Source organism: Triplophysa rosa, linkage group LG8 (genome assembly GCF_024868665.1).
Source record: "Triplophysa rosa linkage group LG8, Trosa_1v2, whole genome shotgun sequence".
Lineage (NCBI taxonomy): Eukaryota > Metazoa > Chordata > Actinopteri > Cypriniformes > Nemacheilidae > Triplophysa > Triplophysa rosa.
Genome location: NC_079897.1, coordinates 4,460,320 through 4,487,523, shown reverse-complemented (window position 1 = coordinate 4,487,523; position 27,204 = coordinate 4,460,320). Strand labels below are relative to the sequence as shown.

Below are 27,204 nucleotides of genomic sequence, written 5' to 3'. Positions count from 1 at the left end.
ACCCTGGGTCGCTGGTCTTCTGAGGCTTTCAAAAGCTACATCAGGTCAGATCGCTCCCTCATCAAAGAAGCCCATTGGACCCTCATAGCTCGATCCATACAGTAACAGAATGCACCACTGTTCTAGCGACCAACCCCGCTGGGGCCCGTGATTCCAGTTCATGCTCTAGCGCAGCAGATGCCTTATAACTTCGAAGCCAGCATCGCCGCAGTAACCGCCCCCGCAGGGGCCCGTGCTTCCATCACTTGAACCCGTGCTTCCATCACTTGATCTGCCGCAACAGACGCCTTCTACCTCGAAGGCATATGCCTTCTAACTCGAAGCCAGTATCCCGACCGCATACGCAGGGGCCCGTGTTTCCATCACTTGCTCTGCCGCAGCAGACGCCTTCTAACTCAAAGCCAGTATCGCCGCAGCGACCGGCCCCGCAGTGGCCCGTGCTTCCATCAATGCTCTGCCGCAGCCGAAACCACCTTCTCCCAACTGCAGCAGCAGTGCCGCTCCCGCAGGAGCCCTTCTATCGTTTCCCACTATTGCAGAGCATCTGCTCTCACAGAAGCCCAGTCCTCTTCTTCGAGGCCGCCACAGCTTTTACTTCCTCCACTCCTCAGAGACCCCCTTTAACACTTTTCACGAAGCCTGTTTTATTTCTATTTTCTATTTTTTCATACTGCCGCAGCAGCGTCCGCCCTAGCAGAGTCTAGTCCTCTTTAGAGGACGCTGCAGCTTCTCCACTTCGCTTCCCAAAGCCTCTTTACTTTCAGCACGGCCTCTTTACTTTCCTCCCCAAGTGCCTCACTGCCCTTTTCCTTCCAGCTCACTAAACTCCTACCAGAACACGCACATGCAACCTTTCTCCAAGCTAGGCCAGCACCTCTCCTTCTCAAGCCATCTTTTTGGGGAATACGTTTGTTGGTGCTTCATTGGTGCATACGTTTGTTGGTGATTCATTGATCACTTATGTTGATTACGGCACCTGGTGGGGGCGGAAGTGGGAAAAGTATATCCTCTGTTCACCTGTGTGTTTAGAATGAATGGAGAGAGGGGGTGAGGGGGAAAGACTTATTTTTTGTTGACCGCCACCAAGCTTCTAATGCAATTATAACGACTTTGGATGTACTGTATGTATTGGATACACATTCTTGTTTGTTCCCTATACAAATAAAATCAAAAAGGAGAAACGAAGTCTTCGGAGTTATGATCATTGCAAGCAAGCACGTCTGACAATAGGGTTCCCTTAATCAGCCTCTCGGCCGCGAAGTTTATGGTAAGCCATATAGTCACCAACATTGTCAACAAAAAATAAGCCTTTCCCCCTCACCCCCTCTCTCCATTCATTAGGATTAGCAAGGATTAACATCGGCCATGAGATGACACACGCGGTTCCAGCTTGATTAAGTGGAGAGCGGCAGCCGCCCGATAACAACGCACACAAACAGTGGTATGTAACCTGAGTTTGGTACTGTGTTATGGCATGTTTGAACGCAGTTTAATGGGGTTACTGCCACTTGTTGAAGTTTGGTGCTGTTATTGTTCATACCGGGTTGATTGCCGCTGATCGGGTTGTGTTTACTGACTGATCGTTGGCTTTACGTTGGATTCAGCGCGTTGGTTATTATATCGTGCCTGCATGTGATTGCTGTGGCTATTGGTCGTTGGCATTACGCTGTACTCATACCGTGGTGGCTACTTGCATCTGCCTGTATGCACAAAATGAGTGGATCAAATGCTGGTTCTTCCTCTACTTCCTCTAAAACGGAGAAGAGAAAAATCACTCTAACTGCAAAGGCTTTGGCCAGCAAGATTGAAGCAATTCAGAAACAGCGTAAAGGAGAAGTAAACAAATTAAAGGGCCAGATATTGTCTCTCAAAGAGCTCATGAGAGACGATAAAAATGTTTCACAAGTTAAAGCACAGTTTGATGTTCTGCTGCGTTTGTCTGAAAATGCCGCTGCATTGCACAAATCTCTAATGCCTTTAATTCCATCAGAGGAACAAGAAAGACAAAATGCATGGTTCGCAAGCATCACCGTATACAATCAAGGATTTATTAATGATGCCAAAGTGTGGATTTCAGAAATTGACAAGCCGCATTCAGAGCGAACTCATGATGCTGAGTGTCACCAGGAGATTCTATCAGAGGAAGAAAGCGGAATTCATGAGGCTGTAAAAAAGGGAAAACCGCAACCATCTTCTCAACATGATGACCAGGATGACATACTGACAGTATATCAAACATAAGCAGTAGAAAACAAGGTTCAAAATAAAACATTTCCACTACTTCATCAGCACGTCTCAAAGCAGAGGCGGAGATAGCTGCTCTGCTTGCCCGTCAAAGTTTGCTAAAGGAAAAACATTCTCTTGAGGAGCAGGAAGAGAAATTAAGACAACAAAAGGAACAACTTCAGCTTAAGGCTGATATAGCCGCATCCATGGCGAAAGTGAATGTTTTAAGGACATCTGAATCTGGTGTGAGGAGTGCTGCTTCTCATCGATCTGATGGCATGGAGTCATATTTTAAGAAAAAAGGAAAAACAGTGACAGCTCTTAACGTTGACGCAGAGACTTTTGTTCCACAGAACCCTGGAGAGGATGAAAATGGAAAATCAGAGACTGGAAATTCTGATTTATGCCTTGACAGGCTAAAGCAAAAAAGGGCAGACAATACTATTGATCTCCAGCAGAGGCCCTCTGTGTTCATGAGACCGCTTATAGTTCCAAATACTACTGCACCTCCAGTGTCTCATCATGGAGATGTCCATATACCCTTTTCCACGAACATTAAAAGTGACCAGAACCACATGTTGTCTGTAATGGAAAGGCAGAATGAGATAACAACAATGCTGGTGCATCAGCAACGTCTTGCACCACTGCCTAGGAGAGACATCCAAATATTTGATGGCGACCCTCTACAGTACCACTCTTTCATACGGTCATTTGAACAAGTAATTGAGAAAAGGGCTGACAATACCGAGGATAGCCTACACTTTTTGGAGCAGTACACTAGGGGGCAACCACAACAACTTGTCAGGAGCTGTCAACATGTGACTGATGGCTCAGGGTATGCAAAGGCAAAGACTTTAATGCATGAACACTTTGGAAATGAGTATGTGATTGCATCTGCCTATTTGAATAAGGTTTCTTCATGGCCAACAATCAAGTCAGAAGATGGTAAGGCTTTACATGCATACAGTCTGTTCTTGCGAGGATGTTACAATGCCATGGATAAGGTTCATAGTCTGTGTGAATTGAATACACCTGCCAATATGATCGCTGTGATTAAAAAATTACCATGTAAACTGAGAGACAAGTGGAGAACAGTGTCATGTGATATTCAGGAAAAGCATCATGGGAGAACTAAGTTTGTTGATATTGTGACTTTTTGGAGCGCCAAGTGAAAATCATGACAGATCCTGTGTTTGGAAACTTACAGGATGCACCAATGTTGATGGCAAATAATGAAGGCAGCAGGACAAAATTACATCGCTTAAGGGCTAAAGGAAGTAGCTTTGCCACTGCTGCGACTGCAGTTAAAACGACACCAACAGAACACAAGGTTAAAATAAGTAATTTACATGAAAAGACTTGCCTGTACTGCAAAGGTGGACACATGATGGAGTTTTGTACTTTGTTGGAGAAGGGAGCTCAAAGTGAGAAGATTGATTTCCTAAAAAAGACTGGAGTTTGTTTTGGCTGTTTGTGTACTGGTCACATCAGTAAGGAGTGTAGGAAACGTCTCTCTTGCAAAATATGCGGCTTAAAGCACCCTAGTGTGCTTCATATTCACCACAAGGATAAGTGAGCAGATGTAGAGAAAGGCAAAATCAACCCCGAGAGTGCAGTGGGCAGTTCCTTGGTTACAGTTCAAACCAGTGGTCTTACTGGGGCCGGTGAACAAGACTTTAAGCTTGCCATCGTACCAGTAAAGGTAAAATCAAGGAGTGGTCAAAGGATAGTGGAGACCTATGCATTTTTGGACCAGGGCAGTTCAGCATCCTTCTGTACAATGGGATTGATGGATAGACTGAATATCTCTGGGAGAAAAACAAAGATTCTTTTGCGTACTATGGGCCAGGAGAGAATTGTGGACAGTTGTATTGTGTCGGATTTGGAAGTGGCTGGATTTGACAGTGACTGGTACTGTGAAATGCCAGATATCTTCACACAACGTAGGATGCCAGTGAATAGGAGTAACATCCCACGCCAGGAAGATCTGCATATATGGCCTCATTTGAAACATGTGTACTTACCTGTAATAGACACAGATGTGGAGCTTCTGATAGGAATGAATGTACACAGAGCTTTGGAACCACTTGAAGTTATTAGGAGTGTGGATAAAGGGCCGTATGCCATCAAGACAATGCTTGGTTGGACAGTAAATGGACATCTAGGTGGAGGATGTTGTGATGGACCTGACTTGTATCAGTCTGCAGTTACTATCAACAGAATTTCTGCTGTAACACTTGATGAACTCTGGAAACAACAGTTTAAGATAGAATTTCCAGAGTGCAGTCAGGAAGAACAACCAGGACTTTCAAGGGAGGACTGCAGGTTCCTAGAAATGGTTAACGATACTGTGAAACTAGTTGATGGCCATTACAGTATTGGCTTACCTCTGAAGAACAGAAAGTTAAGCATGCCAAATAACCTTAACATTGCAGAACAACGCACCCTTAACCTGAAGAGAAGGTTTCTCAGAGATCCATTATTCCATAAGGACTACACTGCCTTTATGAATAACCTTCTATACAGTGGTTATGCAGAGAAAGTGCCAACCATAGATCTGGCACGCAGTGATGGAAAGGTATGGTACATCCCACATCATGGGGTATACCACCCGAAGAAAGGGAAGATCCGAGTTGTCTTTGATTGTGCAGCATCATTTCAAGAGGTATCACTCAACGCACAACTCCTGAGTGGTCCTGATCTGACTAGTACGTTAATTGGAGTCCTGACAAGGTTCAGGAAGGAGCCTGTTGTTCTGATGTCTGACGTTGAGGCGATGTTTCATCAGGTTAAAGTTCCAGAGGAGGATGTGGACCTGTTGAGATTTCTTTGGTCGTCTAGTGGAGACTTCACTCAGCGTATGGAAGAGTTCAGGATGGTTGTCCATTTGTTTGGGGCAACATCTTCTTCAAGTTTTGCTAATTTTGCTCTACGAAGGTGTGCAGAAGACAACAAAGACTTCTGCAGCAGGCAAGCGTTCGAGACCATCATGTATAGTTTCTATGTAGATGACTGCTTTGCCTCTGTAGCTTCAGAACAGGAAGCTATATCCCTCTATATAAACCTTAAAACCATCTGTGCCAAGGGCGGCTTTCATCTAACGAAATGGATAAGCAACAGCCGAGGTGTGTTGGCCTCAATACCTGAGGAGGAGAGAGCAAAGGAAGTAAAAGACCTGGATCTGGACCATGACTCATTACCGGTTGAAAGAGCACTGGGAGTGCGTTGGTGTGTCCAGTCTGATACCTTTAAATTCAGTATAACTATTCAGGAGAGACCATTGACCCGCAGAGGTATCCTTTCAACTGTCAGCTCTTTCTATGACCCTTTGGGGATCCTAGCTCCTGTGGTTTTTACGGCAAAAAGGATTCTTCAGGATCTGTGTCGGAACCGGCTAGGATGGGATGAAGTCATACCAGCAGCTGTTGCTCAGGAGTGGATAGATTGGCTGAAGGAGCTACATCAGTTGGAAGGCTTCAGCATCAGACGATGTTTAAAACCTCTGAACTTTGGAGAGGCAGCCACTGCTCAGTTGCATCATTTTGCTGATGCTAGTGAGGAAGGATATGGTACTGTTACCTATCTTTTGCTGCGTAATGAACACTCTCAGTTACACAGCGCCTTCATAATGGGAAAATCCAGGGTGGCACCTTTAAAGCCTGTTACTATTCCACGTATGGAGTTAACGGCAGCTGTTGTAGCAGCTCGTATGGACAAAGTATGGAGAAAGGAGCTAAGACTACAGCTTCAAGACTCTTGTCTTCTGGACCGACAGTACCTCTGTATTAAAATACATAAAGAATGAAACTTCAAGATTTCGAATCTTTGTGGCAAACCGGGTCTCAGAGATTCTCAAGGGTTCTGATGCATCTCAGTGGAGATTTGTGAACACTGCATACAATCCTGCAGATCTTGCCTCCAGAGGTGTGAGGGCAGAGCCATTTCTAAATAACAAAACTTGGATATCTGGTCCTTCATTTCTCTTGCAATCAGAAGAAGACTGGCCTGTTAACCCAGATGAATTGCAACAATTTTCATATGAAGATCCTGAGGTCAAGGTATCAGCTGCTATTGAAGTTTCTGCAATAAGAGAAGAAAATGATGCAGTGACTTGTTTGATCAACCGCACTTCATCTTGGACACGGCTAATAAGAGTGATGGGCTGGATTCTAAGATTCAAGGCTTTGTTTTTGAATCTCAAGAAAATGAAAGGGTTCACTGTACGTCTGACCCATTCTGCATCAGATGTAATTCAACAGGAAGATGCTCTCACCAAGGACATGTGTGATTTCAAAAACAAGCTCTGTGGTGGTTATCTCTCATTGGGAGAGATCAGAGAAGCTGAAATTGAAGTTATCAGGTTCTGTCAAAAAAAAGGTTCTCGGAAGAGTTCTCCTGCCTCCTAAAGGGAGAAGGTGTGAAAGGAAACAGCAGTTTATATAAGCTCAATCCAATATTGGTAGAAGGTGTGTTAAGAGTTGGAGGACGGCTAAGTAAGGCTGCCATACCTGAAGAGTCAAAACATTCTGCCATATTAGCTAAAGACCTTCATATCGCTGATCTCATCCTACAACATATTCATCGAGAGGTTGGCCATGGAGGTAAAAATCATATGTTGTCAAGACTACGCCAGAGGTACTGGATCCCTGGTGTTAGTGGTGCTATTAGGAAGATCTTGGCCAGATGTGTGGTATGTCGGCGGCTACATGGAACTGCAGGTCAACAGCAGATGGCAGACTTGCCTGAAGATAGAGTTTCTTCAGAAGAACCTCCCTTCAGTTATGTTGGGGTTGACTATTTTGGCCCATTTGAAGTCAAACGTGGAAGGAGTTTAGTGAAAAGATATGGAGTTATCTTCACATGCTTGGCAATAAGAGCAATACACATCGAAGTTGCTTCATCACTGGATACGGATTCTTGTATTAATGTTTTGCGACGCTTCATCGCAAGACGAGGACAGGTCAAAGAGTTACGTTCCGATAATGGCACTAACCTTGTTGGTGCAGAACGGGAATTGAGACGAGCCATTGAAGGATGGAACTTGGAACAGATCAATGATACACTCTTGTTAAAAGGAATTAAATGGACCTTCAACCCACCCACTGGATCACATCATGGAGGAGCATGGGAGAGGTTGATTCGTTCTGTCAGAAAGGTCCTTAATTCTACTTTGAGGACACAAAATCTGGATGAAGAAGCATTGCACACAGTGCTCTGTGAAGTGGAATCGATTCTTAACAGTAGACTCATCACCAAGGAATCCACAGATCCAAATGACCTGGAAGCATTGACTCCGAATCATCTTCTGCTTCTTAAAACTAAACCCTGTCTACCTCCTGGGCTGTTTCAGAAAGAAGACATGTATGCACGGCGAAGATGGAAGCAAGTCCAATACATGGCTGATCTTTTCTGGAAAAGGTGGACTAAGGAGTACTTACCACAACTCCAGGAACGACAGAAATGGACAAAGATCAAACGGAATTTCATTCCTGGAGATATCATACTTCTAGTGGATGATTCTGCACCCCGCAACTCCTGGATCATTGGAAAGATAACTGAAGTGGTTCCAGACAGAAAAGGACTCGTGAGACAGGTCTGGATTAAGACTCAAACCAACCGTATATGCAGGCCTGTGACCAAGATCTGCCTTCTGCAGGAGTCAGCTGAATCCTGATTGCGGTACTTTGATATGAAACTTTTGATTGAATCAACTGGACTATTTTTTACTTTTTCCTCAGAGAGAAAACAGAAGATTAAATCACTTTTTTTAATATAATGGACTATAAATATATATATATATACTGTATATATTTTGTGTATTCCACTGCTTGTGTTATGTATATGTAATTATTACTGTGTATTAACTGTAATAATTAGGGGCCAGAATGTTGGTGCCAGGTATGGTTTTCGATCACATTCATTGATCACTTATGTTGATTATGGTACCTGGTGGGGGCGGAAGTGGGAAAAGTATATCCTCTGTTCACCTGTGTGTTTAGAATGAATGGAGAGAGGGGGTGAGGGGGAAAGGCTTCTTTTTTGTTGACCGCCACCAAGCTTCTAATGCAATTATAACGACTTTGGATGTATGTATTGGATACACATTCTTGTTTGTTCCCTATGCAAATAAAATCAAAAAGGAGAAACGAAGTCTTCGGAGTTATGATCATTGCAAGCAAGCGCGTCTGACAATAGGGTTCCCTTAATCAGCCTCTCGGCGGCGAAGTTTATGGTAAGCCATATAGTCGCCAACAACGTTGTTCCGGCGGCTGTCCTGCACACTTGCTTTCTTTGGGGATAGCCCGGGTCAGGGCTCACTTAGGGCCAGGGACCCTTTCCCCGGTCAAGGGGCAGGCGTTTCGAGCTCAGGAGTATTTGCTGAGCTCGGAACCTTCGCCCCGGGACAGCACGCCAAATACGCATACTATCCGTCCCACCTTAATTATCTGTGAGGCGAACTCGTGAAATTATGTTTTATAAACGAGGTTCGGGAGGAGCACGAGCATATAATTAACACGGCTGGCTTTCGATAATCAATCACCCAATCTCAGCAGGGAGAAGTACGAGCATATAATTAACATGGCTGGCTTTCGGTAATCAATCACCCAATCTCAGCATCTGCCCATAAATAGTAAAGACGCCTTACCTTCATTCTCCCAGATCTCTCGCAAACCCTCCTCCACCCCGTCTCCTCACTCTGGGCCCGGGACCCTTTCCCCGGTCAAGGGGCGTGCGTTCCGAGCTCGGGAGTAGTTGCTGTGCTCGGAACCCTCACCCCGGGACAGCATGCCAAATACCCACCTTAATTATCTGTGAGGCGAACTCGTGAAGTGACATTTCGGGAGTAAGAACGGGTTGGTTTACATCCCTTTACGACATCTCTCATCAAAGCTGAAAGGACGTGTACCAAACACTTTCTTTTTTTGTACTCAAACCAACAGCATCTGCTCACATATACACTTATTAAATATTTACACAGTCACGTACAGTTCCAATTACATGGATATTTACAGCTACAGTAGTCGCAGTTTATATCCATAGTTAAGCAAGTCGAAGATATCCAATTTTTGTGGCGGTAAATGGGAAACAGAGTCGCATTTCCAGCCCTCGCTCGTGCTGCTATTGGAATGATTTTGCTGGGACATGATTGCAATTCCTAAGAGACCCTTTGTGTGCTGTATTAAACGTCCTTTCTTCCTTCTCCCAAACGATCCTGTTTCATAAACTCCTACCTCTATTATTTATCGGAATTACGCGACTGGAATTAGTTCAGTTAGATAAGAAATGAATATGCTCGGATTGAATAATTTTTACATGACTGGACGTTTATCTGGGAAGTGCGCGCATTTACGCTTTGATTAATAGACGCTCGTTCCATTGAGTCCGAGACAGTGTACATGCGATCCAATTACTCCGGAAACAGTGAAATAAATGTTGTGGATATTAACTCAGTGCTGGACTTAATATCCGTATCACATGAGTTTTATTAGTGATGTTAGTTAAATCATAAAGAGCTGGTGGTTTCATTTAAAGATGATGAAGGCACATTAAATGTCTGCTTATGTGATGGTTATGCAATGGAAAATGTAATCTTTGGGAATTAATATGGTTTTTATTTTAGAGCAGTTTTGCTGATGGCAATAATCCACGGAGTAGTACGTTTTTATAAAATCAAATTTTGCTGCAGTTCTATTTTTAACTTATTGATACTTTAATATCAAAAGAAAGCTCTCCATTAGCATTTCCATGCATTTAAATGCCAGATGTGAATTCTGTAATCTCTCTTCATGGATATTCAGTGTTTTGTTTTAGAGGAATTGACTGAGCCGTAAGTGTCTGTTAGGAAAATCATCCACTCTGACATGTAAATCTGACATTAACTGTCTCATAAATTTAGTTTCTCATCGCTAAACAATACACCCCCCCCCACTTTACAAGCTACTGCATGTTACAAATATTGGCAAGAAGGCTGTCACAACATCAGATTTTAACTACATGATTATTGTGTGAAGAACTCACAGTAATGGTATTGTTGTGATATCTTGAAATGATATCAATCAAATTAATCTTTAATCAGTTTATTTTGTGTTTTCTTTTCTATAAGTGTGGGAGTGTAGGCAACATTCTGTATAGATCTCCTCTTTCAGAGATTTGTTAGTCTAAACGATTGTCTCTTTTTACTGAAAGATGGGATTTCCTTTATGCTTTTCAGAGTAGGGCTGTCACAATTATGAAATAATTGTCTCATCGCAATTATTTGACATTATCGCAATTATTTCAGATAAGCGCAATTATTGTGAATCCTTTATAAAACAAGGTAATCTGCGGCTGCATTTTACATTCACCGTTCTTGATCTGCACTCACCGTTACATTCAAATGACATTTCTCCATCATTTGAGTTGTATTAGCTTTGTATGTTTTGTGTTGATTTGTTTTCAGACTTGCTGAATCTACACAGCAAGACCCTCATATCTAATTTTAGTGCTCAAGACAGTCTTCTTTGTTAAAGGAGTAGTTCACTTCAGAATTTGCCCCTATTACCTTCCCAGGGATGTGATTTTTCCGTATAAATACGGATTTCCGTATTTTTTGACCTCGCTGGGATCACCCGCGTAAATTGCATAAATCTAAATTATTTTAATTTGTGACGGAATTGGGGGGTGAGGGTTTGGGGGTGTGCGCGTAGTCATCATACAGCCGGCCAACGGGTTCCTTTCGACTCTCTCTACATCATGCACATGCTTGTTATAAATGCAGAGCGATCGCTTCATTCAGAACATAATTTTGCGAGTTATCTTTATGTATCCAGAGAGTGGATACTTTCAAAAAAGCGCGTGGTGTCATTTTTAATTAAGTGGGGAATTGAACAGTGTTTTGTAACGTATACAGAAAATCCAGAGTCTGGAAATTGAGACGTCTATATGATATGCTTAACATTATCTAGTATATAAAGAGACTAAAATAGGCCATTCCGCGATTTAATGGATTAAAACTATACAAATGGCTGATCTAGTCACTGTCTAATATAAACACGTTGAAGTCTCTACTGAATGCATACTTTTAAATTAACAAAAATTGCAACATGAAGCGTCTGCAATTGCAAATACCTTTTATTACATGCGGATTAATGCGGACAAACGCTGTATGAATGACGTAGATGTGCCATCTACGTAGTGGCTGTGTATGGAAGTCTCTTGAGGCCACAGTATTCTTTACTTTTTGTGTTCAATTATTGTTTGATGAATTATTGCTGATTATGATAAAATTATTTGTTTGGCTAACCAGAATCAAGATAACAGCGTCTTTTTTTCGGTCCTTGGGCCAACCAGAATCAAGCGTGTCTAAATGTCATGTTTGCACCCGTGAAAAGCATTGCAGAAAGGGACGAACGCAAAGTGTCTGTCAAAGAGAAATGTACTATTCAGTTCACCCGTGTGATCGAAACGGTTATGTTATGAGGGACAGTTGCCAGTCTCCCTTTCGAATTTCCACTTCTAGAGCTCTGCCCTTCTAAGTGAGCAAGGCACTTGGGTGCGATTGATATTCGTCCAAAGTTTCAGTCACAGAAGCTGTAGTTTACAGATGATATTTAATACTTATTTTGGAGACCAATCACTTCGTTTCATAATACATTAATATGTCGTCAGGAGCTGCGCGGATTACTTTTGTATTGCTTGTATCTGCTTTTGTGCATCAAATGCATCAATCAGGTCCTGCATTTTACATCCCTTAATAACTCTCTTAACATCAGTCCTGCACTTTATTTTCTCAATCCTGCATGTTTTAAAATTGAAACAAAAACCTTAAGATGCGCAAGCGCTTTGCTTCCGATGGACACGCATCCAGTTTGTATTAGGAAAGACTTAGGAAGGTGCACCTCTCAGAAAACGTGGACAAATGAAGATCATTTTAGATGTTTAATAACGACTTTGAGCATTGGGATCGCGAGACGAGGTTAATGTATTTATTTTTTATGAAAATCTCAAATTCGACCAAAATCCATATTTTTCACTTTTTCCTGTAGCTCAAAATGGTTGTCATGTGATTAGCTGCTGCTCCATATGTGTCATGTGGTGCACTTAAAAAACTTGTGCAGGCCAAAAGCCTGAAGAAAATGACAATACAATCCTCATGAAACCGGCGAATGCAGAAACGTAGTTTGGAAACAATATCGCATTCTTCCGCAGGCAGGGGATGGGCGGGGCTGTGTGTACCGACCCAAACACAGAATTTAGAGAGTGTGGTGGTAGATGATATGAGGCTGCTCAGGTAGCAGCGGGGGTAGAATTCGTCCAGATAAGAGTTGTTCTACCACTGAAATAATTTTTGAAACATTATTTTAAGGTGAAAAAAACTACAAAGTGTTGCTTTAAGCCTTTATTTTGAGGGGTTTTTTGCTCCACGTTTAGGTGGTTTACCAGCTGGTGGGACTCTGGCTGAGTTGGTAGACCATCAGTTTGATTTTCTAGTCCTCTCAGATATGGTTGCTTGAGAACAGATTGTGGCCTTCTTTCTGTGCTAGATGTTTTGCTTTCAGATCCTGAGAGGTTTAAATGATGCAGACTTTGTTTTTGACTTTGAAGGAACAGAAGCGCCTGTCAGAAAAATAGCATGCTGACAAACATGCCAGAATTGTTACTTTCCAAAGTCTCTCTTGTGAGGGATTTCCTCAAGATAAAGTCCTGTCTGTCTGCGAAGCCCATCTATCAAAATGAAGCTGAACCGTAAAAAGCAGGAAGCAGCACAGTGTGGATGTGTTTTATTGTAATAGAATCAACACTCGACTTCTGTCAGCTATTACTAATGAAGTAAAGCCACATGTAAGCCCTTTTGTATACAATATTCTAACCTCACAGTATCTCACAGTGAAACGTGACTGCCCCCTTCTGACAGCTCTCAGAAGTGCACTTACCACATCTCTTAAAGGGATACTCCTCCACCCAAAAATGAACATTCTGCCATGAATGACTCAACCTCAAGTGGTTCCAAACCTTTTTAATATTTTTCTGTTGAACACAACGATACAAGAAAGATATTTAGAAGAATGTTCGCAACTGATTTCTGGGGTAGTCAAAAATGGTAGTCAGAGGTGCCTCACAACTGTTTGTTTTCCAAAATTCTTCAAAATAGCTTCTTTTGTGTTTCACAGAACAAAACAACATTTCTTTCTACTATGGTAGTCAATAGCGCCCCAGAAATATCAGCTAATATTCTTGATGTCGACTTGCTCTTGTCCTGCTTCCGCATGCATCATTAACAATGTGTCCTGTTTTCGTCCGCAACATTCACGATTTGATCTGAAGCTGAAAAAGCTCGCAGGTAAAGCCTAACGTTACATAGGTTTCAGTGCGCTGTGCTTCTACGCGCAGATCTTTTATTACTATAGGCTATTTTGTAATTGACATGAAAAAAACAGAATAAATAAAAATGTTTCTCATATTGGCTGCTGTGTCACTGAGGTGATGCGTTTGTAAGTCCGCTATGATAAAGAATCTGCTGCATTAGGCTAATCAATATATAGACGTTGTTCTAAAGTCCGTCACAAACAAACTCGACACATTTTTCTGTTGTTTCATCTATTAGTGCACATGACCCTTTTCAGTTGACTTGTTGTAAATGCAAGGGAAGTTTGGTCTGTACACACGCGTTAGATCTGAAGTAACGTTAGGCTGCTGTAGAGATCCACCTGCTCTTTTACTGCATAGCGCCACTATCACTGACCTCGTGCTTTAAAATAGTTTTATTTTATTTAATTGTTGTTGCTCTTGTGCAATAGATGAACAACAGTTCATTTGTATTTGGATACTATATTTTCAGAGGATATTTTGCGGGAGTTCCGCCATTCTTTCACAGCCCGCAAGCACTCATGAGTGTCTTACTGCCCACACCCATCAAATCCCGTTGCAAAACATTCATTCCCTCACTCTTATTTTATTTATTAATGACGTTATCGACTAGTCGACATCGACGCGACTTTTATCACATAATAGTCGACTTATATATTCCATATGTCACAGGACAATTTTTTCAAACTCTGTTAACTTTTTTGTTTGCATTTTGTGTTGCCTCCTTAAGCATGAATGACTGTTTGTTGTCTTTTGTGGTTGTGCATGAGTTTGTCACAGTAGCAAAGTGTTTGCTGCTATTTTCGATAAAATCCTCCAGTATACTGCACATATTTTTGGTTTTCTTACGTTTTCATATTTACGTTTTTAACCTCCGAAAAGTTGGACTCATTCACAACTAGCAAAACAATAGACAATCATTGTTGCAAAGTATATTAAAAAAGCATTTACGGAAAAGAGTCAAATATAGTCAAAGGGACATAAGGTATATTAAAGATATATTCTAAAAACAACTCGAGACAACTCAATTTGTCCTTAGGGACAGGTATAGTTCACCCAAAAATGAAAATTCTGTGATCATTTACTCACCCATTGACTTGCATTGGTTTGGTGTCCAAGTGAATGGGTACCGCAGTTGTTTGGTTACCAACATTCTTCAAAATATCTTCTTTTGTGTGCTGTGGAAGAAAGAAAGCCATACAGGTTTGAAATGACAAGACGGTGAATAAATGATGATTTCACTTTTGTGTAGTTAAGGACAACACATTGTGTATTATTATTAACTCAACCTTATGTTGTCCCTTTTATTTATTTAATGCACTAAAATGACACAAAGTGTGTTAAAATGCTGCATAATGTGTTGAAATGCCATAACCCCAAAAATGTGTCATTTATTAACAATTATTTTTCAGATTGTAGAGCATACAGTAAATTACACAGTTTAGTTTTATATTTAAAAGTTTTAAATGTTTGCATTCATTTAAAAAAAAAGTATTCATATTTTCTATTTGAAACATTAATTTTATGATATATTATTAGGAAATTGTGAAATAAGCAACATAAAACAGCATGTGTTAACTTTGTGAGCTCTTGTGCTACAGTACCATTGCGGTATAAATACTGTTTTACAGTCGCATCTCGCCACTTTAAACCAGATTGATTGTTAAATCGTGTCTTATTCCTCAATAGTTTGCACATTATAATGCTGTAACAGTCGGAGTCCATTTTGTGTCATATGTGTTTAAATCTACCTCAAGGACAGATTGAATCATCTGTTCATAAACTTCTTTCACTTTGTGTTGACCAATCAGTCTTGGCATAGGCTTTAGTCAGTCAGAGGCTTTAGAGGGCATAATTCATCAAGTACACGTGAATTCAGATGGACTCTTATCAATACTGTGTGTAATAGAGAGAGAGAAACATTCAGACAGAGTCATGTGTTGGTTCTTACAAAAGAAACGGACTCCATTCAGCCTGCACTAATCCAGATGGGAAGTCAAAGAGCAGAAAGTCCACGGCGCCAAAGTCATTTCATCACTTTTTTTATTCATTTAGATAGTTTTCTGTCACGCTTAAGAAGGAAGGAGAGAGAGAGAATGGAACGGAAAATGACCAACAGCGGTGAGGCGTTTTGCTCGACACGACGTCCGCACTCCGACTGCTTGCCGTTATCTGTTTAATTCATCCGCCTATCGCGGCTGTCTTTACCCTCGCTAAATTTCCCTTTGACACGCATGCTTTCCCGCACATAATCCAGACCTACCGCGCAGAATTAGCACCGGAGGAACGGAGAGAATGAGGAAATGGAGCAAATGGGACAGGTGACAAATAAAGTGTCAGAGCGAATGAAACCGATTTGACTACGAATCAAATTGCCAGGGTGGATACGGGCTGTGTTTTGCTTGGAAATGCTGTCGGATGAAAAAGTGTGAATGATGATTTGGAGAGAAGGGGGAATCTTTGGGTAAAGGTGTTGGAAATGATCAATTCAAACTTTGGCAAACGTTCTGCGTTTTATAGAACTTTTGATGGGAGAAAGTGAGGAGTACCACAATTGTATTTTATAATATAAGAAACAGTTTTGATCAATTTCCCTTCCCTTTTTTTAATAGAAAGTATTTACATTATTTCACTCAGAAATCACAATTCTGTTCATTCTTAAACACATTCCAAACCTGTCTACTGTTATATTTTTATTTCATTGTATTTTTTCACTTTTATGCATTTTCCAAACACGTTTATCCAAAACAATGTACAGTTCATTCAACCTACAATATACAAGCCAATGACCTCATTTTTACATGTCATATTTAATAATGACCCTATTAAGATTTTTTATTGGCATAAAATAGTATCACAGTTACTCTTTATACAGCTGCGGAAAAAATAAAGAGACAGATTGAAAATCATTTTCAGATTTTCTGAATTTACTATTTATGGGTGTGTTTTTAGGTTAAATGATCATTTTTGCTTCATTGGGTGAACTAACAATATTTCTCCCAAATTTCAAATAAAAACGAAAACTGGAGAAATGGGTCAAAACATGCTCTGTATTTTTTCCAGACCTCAAATACTGCAAAGAAGTTCATATTCACTTTTAAGCAATTCAACAGAATTATTTCTACATGTATTTCGGAAAAGTCATTTTTTATGTGATAACCTGGAGTTACAGTAAACTGTATGTACTGGATGGATGTACAGTAAACTGTATGAATACGCTCGGACTGTAAGACAGTGTGTTCTGTAATGTGTGCTGACGTTAATGACAGAGATCTGTGACGTGTCAAAATATTCTTCACCAGAGTGTTGATCAATGTTTCAGTGTCATATATTCATTCTTCATAAATGAGCTGTCATAGTGAAGCATCGGGCTGTACAGAGAGAACTCCTTTAGTTCTTCATGCGCTGGTAATGACTGCTAAATGCATGCAGTTCATCACAGGAGACGTCTGTCACTGCACATCTGCTCTGACTTTTTCATGTGAACATAATGAAATTATTCTCGTCGATTATAGCCGGCGGTTTTTCGTGTCTATTTTACACCCTCTTTTTGACCCTTAGACCTCAAAGGGGCCTCTGTTTCTGTCTAGGTCTAGGATGAAAGTCACTATTTTTTATTCCGTCTAGTGGCACAGTTGTCATCATGTCACAAAAGCAGATTCAAAGCTGTTTTAATTTCAATGGATCAACAGGGAAGGATCTTTACAGCAAACTTCTTAAAGTGATAGTTGACCCAAAAAGGAAAGTTCTGTCATCATTTACTCATCCTCTTGTCCTTTCTTTTATAGGACACAAAAGAAGATATTTTGAAAAATGTTCACCTGCATGGTACAATAGAAGTCAATGGGTACTGCTGTTGTTCGGTTACCAACATTCTTCAAAATATCTTCTTTTGTGTTCTGCAGGTTTGAAATGACAACAATGATGACAGAATTTTGGCTTCTGGAATGAGGAAAAATGTGAGACGGGGCTTAATTTTGTCCTTTGGGAATTGGGTATAGTATAGTCTTGTGCTTGCACCGGGACACATATCATGCAGAGAAGCAAAGTTGTTTGGAGTAAGAGGCTAAGTTCAAAGTTTTTGAAAGATTATGAGGGCACATAATAAAAAAACAATGACCTGCACAGAGATAAATGATTTTTAACAATCACTATAATATATTGCATGGTTACATTGAAAATCAGCATTTAAATCTTCTGGTTGTGTATGTTCACAGGTATTCTCACCTGATCCCGTCCCTGCAGATGATGCAGTTCTCCGCAGCTGCTGGTTTGAGTCGTCTGCTCATTATCCTGGGTGTGTTGAAGCCTGTCATTCAAGGAGAAAACATCTCAGAAGACCTTATACAACGACAGGTTGGTCTGCATTAGTATCTATAAACACTAGACTCTAAAATATACTATAATATACTGTTCGCAGACTTTTAACACGCACGAGTGCATGACCTTAGTGAAAACACTCATAGATTGTTCTGGGTTCAACCCTGCAGTCACTGGCTCTGATATTAAACCACTATGCCACATCACCACTTTTCTCATCTATTTAATGATTGTTCATGCTGTCATTTAAACAGATCTGTGAGAACACTTCTAAATGTTAGTCATGACATCACATGGCCACTTGGTGGAGCTATTGCATAAATCACAGCTGTTTCCAAAAACCACAGACTTCTGGAAAACAAGAGCAACAGTTTAATGATCAGCTGCGTAATATGTCTAAGAACTTTCCAGGTTGGGTGTGAGAGGCTGCCGTCAGAGAAATGCCTTCAGACGGATTTCTCAGGTCATGACACGAAACAGTCAACGCATACGGCCGCTCTCCTCGCTCCAGTTCCACCCAATTTCATGCAAGTTAACGTGCGGCCACGAATATGCAAAACATTTATTACAATTTTGAATGGCCCCCTTTTCCCCAAGTAAAGCTACAGATTCCCATTTACGACATGAATGGAAGGTTGACCCGAGGAATGGAGGAGGTGATTTAGGAGGAATGTTCTGCCTTTACAGGGAGGTTGAAATAATTAACGCACGAGAGGAAGGCAGTGATGATGCGTACAGGTGAATTTTCTTTCTTTCCTACATGCTCGTCCCTCTCCCTATCTGCATGAAAACAGACGCGCTGTTTTAAGACCTCTGTCTCATTTGTCTGCGAAAGATTAGACGCATGAAACGGAAGCAATATGTTTCTTTGAAACGGGAGATTCAGAAAAAAACAAAAAAACAAACAAGCCAAGTCTTTAAAATATCACTTTTTTTCAAAAGACAAAAAACTTTGCTTGTGCATCACAACCCTGCTGGAAAAACAAATGCAGGTTTCCTGGTCTGTTATGATGGTTTTCAGAGGCATTGGTCAGACCAGCAAAAATCAACCTAAACCAGCTGAGACTTTATTGTTTCTATTGAAATATCAGCATTGTCAAAGCATGTGTCAACTGCAAATCACATTATTTAGAGAAAGGCGGTCACATAAGAGTTCTTCACACGGAAGAAAGCAGGCAATTAAATAGCAATTAGCGGTTACATGAACCTTTTATGTTTAAGAGAGAGGAATTGTGGCCCTTGAAATGCTTATTGACATTTAATTTGACTGCTCTGTCGCTCTGAATGGGGGATTGTTCTTTACGAGAGGGGTCGCTCCCCTCATCCTATTGATTATTGAAGTGTTTGCTTGACACGGTTAAGTTCTGAGGTCACAGAGTGAGTGACTTATAATGTTTGTAAAACATTATTCAACCATAAGATTAAACAGTTCTTTTCTTGGTCCTCTGTGTCTTCAAGAAACGCTTTGCAGGGATTAAGATGCTATGTGCAAAACTTGATGCATACCTGTACATACACAGTGTACACAAATCCATCCCACCCGGGGCTTGACATTAAGCATTGTCATGTGGTTGTCCTTCGGACAAGTAAACTTGTCATTCACTTGTCCGAGTACAAAAATTACTTGTCCAACGATAAAAAAAAAAGATATTTCATTTGAATTCTCAATATAATTGTTCTGGATCTAGATTGGTCAAGTTTGCTTCTAAGCATTTTAACTAGTGTCCCCTTTGGCCGCCTGAATTTGGTTATAGGCCTACTCCCCGTGACTGCTATAAAACAAAGGCAAGCAGTAATTATTATTAGTGCTAAGGCTAAGCACGTAGCACTGGTGCTAGAGAGGTTTAAAGTTTGGTAGCACAGGCCAAACTGTAGGTGTATAAATCGTCTGTTGTCATCATTAAAAAAAATATGCAAATGCTGTTCATCATGAATAGACATGTAACTGACAAAAGACATTAACGTTACATACAGATGAATAAATTAGGGCCGTATCATTTTTAGATTACCTAAATTTGTTTGAATATTTCTCAGTTGTGTATTTTTCTTTTTTAACTATACAACAGTGGTATATTTGTCCACATAAATTACTGTAGTATGCTATAGTAAACTGCAGTAAAATTCTTAGATACTATAGTGATTTTGAACTTTACTATAGTATACAGTGTTTATCAATTCACTACAAGGGCACTACAATTTTCAAAAGCAAATACTATAGTACACCACAGTATTTTTTGTCTGAATGTTCAATTTAACGGGGCTTTTATTTTGACGGGTCTTAGCTAAGACGCTTGTTTGCAGATAGCTTCACTCAAACAGTAAAACGCTCGTAAAATAAACTCTCAGAGCAACTCTGGAGATGAAGTTCATGTCCTCATACAGAGCAGACGCAGATAAATACTCGACCATCACTCGTGTTGGATGTTAAACTGTGCACATAATTCACTCAGACACGCAGAACAGCCAGATGACATTTAAATAACAGGATTCAGCTCCGCGTGTAGTTACATGGCCATTGATTATTGTCACACACAACAAGCACCACCACGACAAACGCACTACACACAAACACACAGCTCTGTCTAGTGCACATATTCTTATTATTCTACATATATGTCGCACTGTTGTTATTTTTTTCAAGTTACTTGCAAGTAAAGTTATCTCTCACTTGCCCATACAAAACATTCACTTGTCCCGGACAAGCGTTAATGTCGAGCCCTGCCACCTAGTGTTTCTTGGCCTGTGTCTATGGATATATCATTTTTATGTAGAGTTTCCTGAAAGTTTCTCATTGTGAATATTTTGGTTTACGTATATGCTCTTAACTCATGCATTGGGTCAAAAAGGACAAAAGCCGCTGGGTTGAATTAAACCAGGACTGAAACAACCCAGCATAGGTAAATTTATAACCCAACGACTGGGTTTGGCCAATTTTTTTTAATGCTGGGTTAAAAATGACCCAAAAGTTTTAAAGTTCAGACTTGCAAAACAATATTTCTTAATAAAACTAACATTAATTATTAATTAGGGATGTAACAATGTTATCGATGTCGTGTTATCGCAATTGCAAAATTGTATCAATATTATCGTGGTCACATGACTTTATGAAACAATTATTTTTTCTTATTAGTAAAATAAATGAGAATGTTAGAAAAAATAATAGATGTTTGTCAAGGTCCATCTGGTGAAATTATTTTATTTTATAAAAGGTATTTTTAGGTCATTTGACCCATCTCATACTATAACTTATACCTCTTAGCAACAGTTATGATTAGAGGATAAAGAAAAGAGGATGCTTATGGCACATTTCCAAGTATCGCACAAATTTCCAAATATCGCACAAAAAAATAGATTATACCGAGGTATCATCGTACAGTGATATTTTGATATTGTTACACCCCTATTATTAATTGTTCATACTTTTTCTTCAAATTTAGAAATACCTTCTAAGTAACCCGGCCCACCAGAGCGCTACAGTAGATGAGCATTTCTTTCTCAATGAGAGCGCAGCTCAAGTCAGGTAAAGCAGTGTCTTGAAAAGGATACAACAAATCTTTCTCTCCTCTTTTTATGCTGTTTTCCCCTAACTTCATTACTATTTCCATTTGTAAAAGAAGCTTTATATACTGTGTTTATAGTATTGGTGGCTTTTAAGACAATGTTAAATGCTTCCAAAAGTTTGTATGTATAAATGTTATTGCATTAAAGGAACAATTCACCCAGAAATGAAAATTCTATCTTCATTTTGAAGAATGTAGGAAAGCAAACAGTTCTGGGGCACTCTTGACTACCATTGTCATTTTTCCTACTATGGTAGTCAATGGTGGCCAAGAACTGTTTGGTTTCAAGCAGTCTTCCAAATATCTTTCTCTGTGTTCATCAGAACAAAGAAATTTATACAGATTTCTAACGACTCGAGTGTGAGGAAATGATGGCAGATTTCTATTTTTAGGTGAACTATCCCTTTAAATAATCAAACCAACTTCAGTGGCAAGAAAAAGTATGTGAATCTTTTGGAATTTTATTGTTTTCTGAATAAATTTGTCATAAAATGTGATCTGATCTTCATCTAAATCAAGGGTATTGACAAACATAATGTGTCTAAAAATAATAACACAAAAAAATTCTGATCTTTCATGTCTTTATTGAACACACTCATTCAACATTCAAAATGGCAGTGGAAAAAGTAAGTGAACCCTTAGAATTAATAACTGGTTGACCCCCCTTGGCAGCAATAACCTCAACCAGGCGCTTCCTGTAGCTGTGGATCAGACCTGCACATCGGTGAGGAGGAATTTTAGCCCATTCTTCCTGGCAGAACTGCTTTAGCTCTGTCATGTTCTTTGGACGTCTCATGTGTATTGGGTTGAGGTCTGGGCTCTGACTTGTTTTTCTGAAGCCATTCTGTTGTGGACTTGCTCCGGTGTTTTGGGTCGTTGTCCTGTTGCATCACCCACCTTCTACACAGTTTCAGCTGACGTACAGACACTCACATTATCCTGAAGAATTGTCTGATATCTTCCCCTCAATGATTCCAAGCTGGCCAGGCCCTGATGCAGCAAAGCAGGCCCAAATCCTGATGTTTTCTCCACCATACTTTACAGTTGGGATGATGTTTTCATGATGATATGCCGTGCCCTTTCTACGCCAGATGTAGTGCTGTGTGTTTTTTCCAAATAGTTCAATCTTAGCTTCATCAGTCCACAAAACATTTTGCCAATACCTCTGTGTAGTGTTAATGTGCTCTTTTGCGAACTTCAGGCGTGCAGCAATGTTCTTTTTAGTAAGCAGTGGCTTCCTTCGTGGTGTCCTGCCGTGGTACTCTGCTTGTTCAGTGTTTTACGTATTGTAGACTCATGAACAGAGATGTTAGCAAGTTCCAATGATGCCTTCAAATCTTTGGCTGTCATTCGGGGTTGTTTCTTTACCTCATTGATGAGTCTTCGTTGTGCTCTTGGTGTCATTTTGACTGGGTGCCCACTTCTTGGTAGAGTAGCAACAGTCCCAAAGTGTCTCCATTTGTAGATTGTTTGCCTAACTGTAGACTGGTGAATTTCTAAAGTCTTTGAAATAACTTTGTAACCCTTGCCAGCTTTATGTAAATCAACAATTCTTGATCGTAGATCCTCTGAAAGCTCTTTTTGGCGAGGCATGGCTCACATAAGCGTGTTCTTCTTGTGCAGAGCAAACTCCAAAAGTTTGAGGGGTTTTTATCAGTCAAAGTAGCTGTAGTCTGTAGACCAGTGGTTCCCAAAGTGGGTGCCGTGACAACTGGCTAGGGGTGCCGCCGAATCTCATCTTTTTTCCAGTAACAAATAAAAATAATCTTTTACATGTATTTTAAAGTATATCGAAACACCAACATATGAGCATGTCCAAACGAAACCGAAAATACACAAAAAAAACATATATTTCATACATATGTAAAGTTTAAATGTTTTTTTTACCTTGGACTGTTCCCAGGAGAGAATCGCTTAGCTCAGCTCCGCCCATTGTACTGATGCGCGCTCATGTGGGACACGCGTCCCAGCTATCTCAGGTTGGTTTCACGATGGCCTGGTCCGAACCCTAGTTTGATTGCCCCCACTGCCCCCGCTGGACTGCGTTCATATTATTATTTTTGGGTCCAAACCACGGGTCGTTTGCGTCATCAAGCCTGCAGCTGTTTACCCTGTAACGAAGACGCAGGAGAAGGCGGCAAAGTGCATTACATTGCTCGCTTCACTTTTATACATTTTTGTTTTTGTACTGTTAGTTTTGTTTCCAAAGCTTCAGTACATAACGGCACTTTCATCTATGAATGTACTGTAAATGCTCTTAAGAATGCTGAAGGCGCACAGAAATGAGACATACAGCTCTCTGCTTGGAGCGCGTCAGTCACGCTCGTCAGAAAAGTGAATGAGACACACACACAAGCACACATTCTTACCAAATAATGTCATTAATAGCGGTTCAGTTCCGCCATATGGTACGATTGCGTTCATATCAGCAGCGAAACGTACTGGAGTTCGCGTGAACCGCACCCAGACCTCCCTTTTTAAACGGACTTGGGTACACTTCGCAGGTGCGCACCCGGGTTCAGAAGACAGCCTTCACATCACCCAAACGAACCGAACTCTGACCTTAATCGAACCCGGGTGTGCACCAAAAGTGCTAATGTGAAACCGCCAGACTGCGCCGTCAGTGTGTTGTTGCCGTTTAAATCTCCTACTTGTGTGAGCTAGCGTTCTCATCCCTGGCGTACGTGAAAAACAAAAAAAGGCAGCGCCTGTCAGTGGAGCACGATCCATAATCTACCCCGTATCAAAAGGCTGTGATCCCAAAAGCAGGCACATGTATCCCATTAAAATACCCATAACACAGTTTCATGCACATGTATTTTAGTTTCCTTTTTAGGTTGTAAGGTCGGGTTTGAACAAAGCAAATAAGAACCTAAAGAAAAATGTAATGTGAGTTGTTTATTATTATTTAAAGAATTAAGTAATATTTATTCTAATGTGTTTTGTTCCTTTGATAATGCATTTGTAATAAATACATGCAGCTGTTTATACTTCATTTGTTGTTTGATATCAATAAAGACATGAAAGATTGTGAAAAAGAAAAAGTTGTGTTATTATTTTAGACACATTTTATTTGTCAATACCTTTGACTTAGATGAAGATCAGATCACATTTTATGACAAATTTATTCAGAAAACCATGAAATTCCAAAAGGTTCACAAACTTTTTCTTGCCACTGTACCATTTATTTAAAATGTTGCATTTTAATCATTTACATTTTTGCATTGTTTCCTGTAAAAATATCTCAAATATCCTTAAATTGATGTTTTTGTTTGATGTGTTTGACCTTTCAGGGAGATCACAAGATACAAACCTCTTTCTAGCAAGACATCCGTCTATGTGATTACTGGAGAATCGTTTGATGAACAGCTTCCTGCAGATCTCAACCAAGTGAGAGTCCTACACATTCCACACAATTGAGAACCTCAGAGATGACGTATTTTTGTATGCAAACCCCGGAAGCAAGTTTTTGGACTTTCAGTTCCATCGCCCCAAAGTCTATGGGTTTTTTGTTAATCGCCTGAAATAAGGTCTGTGGTTAACAAAACCTAAAAAAATATTTTCACGTTTTAATCTATGACATAAAACAGACCAGTTATAACCTGCTCGTGATTTTTTAAACCTTTATTGTGTCTTTAAAACTGCGGTTGCTAACAAATAGACATGTGCTGGTGTCCGGTAATACGGTACACCACGAAAATGCACGGTAGTGTTATTGCGGGCACGTCAAATCACAATGAAGAAAAATGTGCCTTAACTTTTCCTTTGACTGGATAAAATAACACACGTTTATGCTGCGTAAGCATCATACGCACACGCAGTCGCGCACTCTGATGTAAACAGCCTCAAGTAGAGAAGAATGGGGGAAGGCAGAGCGCTGCCAACCTAAGGTGAAATATGAGTTATGTCACACTACTTCTCATACTTATGTGTTCCTGAATACCACAGAAAAAAATAGCTGAACTAAAGTGTCAAAATTGCATGGATTATATTGACATTTGCATTCCTGACAGTTGAAGAGCTTGGTCCGCTAGCTACGCAAAAGTTTGCATCTCGTAATTTAACAAATAAAATACAGTAATTCGCTAATCGTAGCTATGTAGTTAATAATGGCAGTGTGGCAAGAACAATTAAATTGATTTGAAGTTGAAGATGAAATGCAAGACAATCGTATCTTGCCACAGAGTGCTGCTTTTAAATGTCTATTGAGCTATACAGTATAAGCTAACCTTCTGCTTGCTATCCAGAAAAAAACATGATGTGGCACTATTGTTGTACTGACACTAACAGGTAATTATTTACATTTAGTCATGTAGCAGACGCTTTTATCCAAAGCAACTTACAAAGTAGGGGAAAACAATAGAAGCAATTTGTGCAACAAAGGAACAAGCATAGGTGCAGTAAAATTGGTCTCAGTTAGCCTGAGGAAGATCGATCCTGACTAGGGTTGGGAATCGTTTCAATTTTATCGGTTCCGATTCCAATTCTGATTCTGCTTATCGATTTCGATTCTTAACGATTCCCAGTTTCGATTCCACAGTTGAAGTAAAACATTTAGATATCAACCTGTATGGTCATTTAGCCTGCTTATTGACTTGTTTGCAAAATATATATATATATATTTATGAGCACCGTTTTGTGTATATTTACACATAGAAACACACCTTTTCTGATTTATTACAATTTGTATTATCATAGTTGAACTACATCATGGTTAAACTGCAGTTACTATAATGCAACTATGGTTAATTTGTGATTCCTGTGCTTTAATGCAAATTCTATAGCTAAACTATGCTTACTATAGTAAAAAATATCGATAATTTTCATAAGGGCTTTTATTGAGATATCAGCAGATCATGCAACGCATGTACTTTTCTGAAAATATGCACACAGGAATTGATAAGAGGAATTCAAATTTTAATCTCAAGTATCCGATTCCTATTCCTTTCGATTCCGATCCGATTCCTAGCCTTTCGATTCCGATTCCAAATTGGAATTGATTTTCGATTCCCAACCCTAATCCTGACTCGTGGAACACATCCGGAGAAAGTGCGTGAGAGTGATTTTTCCCCTTAGTGGAATGGCACCACAAGACATTGTGCGGTTACAGAGCGCAGGGGATCAGGCGGGTACATAAATCTGAATTAGCGAGTGAGGATATGAGGTGCCGAACCAGTGGTGGTTTTGTAGGCCAAGAGCAGAGATTTGAATTGGATGCGAGCGACTATAGGGAGCCAGTGCAACCAAACAAAGAAAGGAGTGACGTGCGCTCTCTTTGGCTCATTGAAGACCACTCTTGCCCCTGTTTTCTGGATCATCTGAAGAGGTCTGGTTGTACAAGCTGGAAGACCAGCCAGTAGAGCATTGCAATAGTTCAGTCTGGACAGGACAATAACTTGTGTAGCATGCTCGGAAAGCAAAGGTCTAATTCTCCTAATATTGTAGAGGATGAATCTACAGGACCGGGTGGTGCTGGAAACATGATCTGTGAAGATCAGCTGATCATCAATTACCACTCCCAGGTTTCTGGCCGTTCTGGAAGGAGTAATGGTTAATGAACCTAGTTGGATGGAAAGGTCATGCTGAGTCTTCGGTTCGGCTGGGTTCACGAGCATTTCAGTTTTTGCAAGGTTCAGCTGCAGGTGATGATCCTTCATCCAGAGTGAAATGTCATTCAGGTATGCTAAGATGCACACAAAACCATCGGATCTTTAGGCTGAAATGACAGGGAAAGCCATGTTTCCGAATGACA

At 40.3% G+C, this 27,204-nt stretch overlaps 1 protein-coding gene across 1 annotated transcript in view; it reads left to right on the top strand.

The window, feature by feature from the left end:
- Positions 1-27,198, top strand: part of si:dkey-122a22.2 (uncharacterized) — a 37,198-nt gene extending 10,000 nt beyond the window's left edge. Inside the window, exons 8-10 of the mRNA XM_057339886.1 lie at positions 17,790-17,928; positions 21,330-21,412; positions 24,746-27,198. Coding sequence (XP_057195869.1) covers positions 17,790-17,928; positions 21,330-21,412; positions 24,746-24,872 — 349 coding nt within the window. The 3' untranslated portion in view covers positions 24,873-27,198. The remainder of the gene's footprint in view (positions 1-17,789; positions 17,929-21,329; positions 21,413-24,745) is intronic.
- Positions 27,199-27,204: the final 6 nt, after the last annotated feature.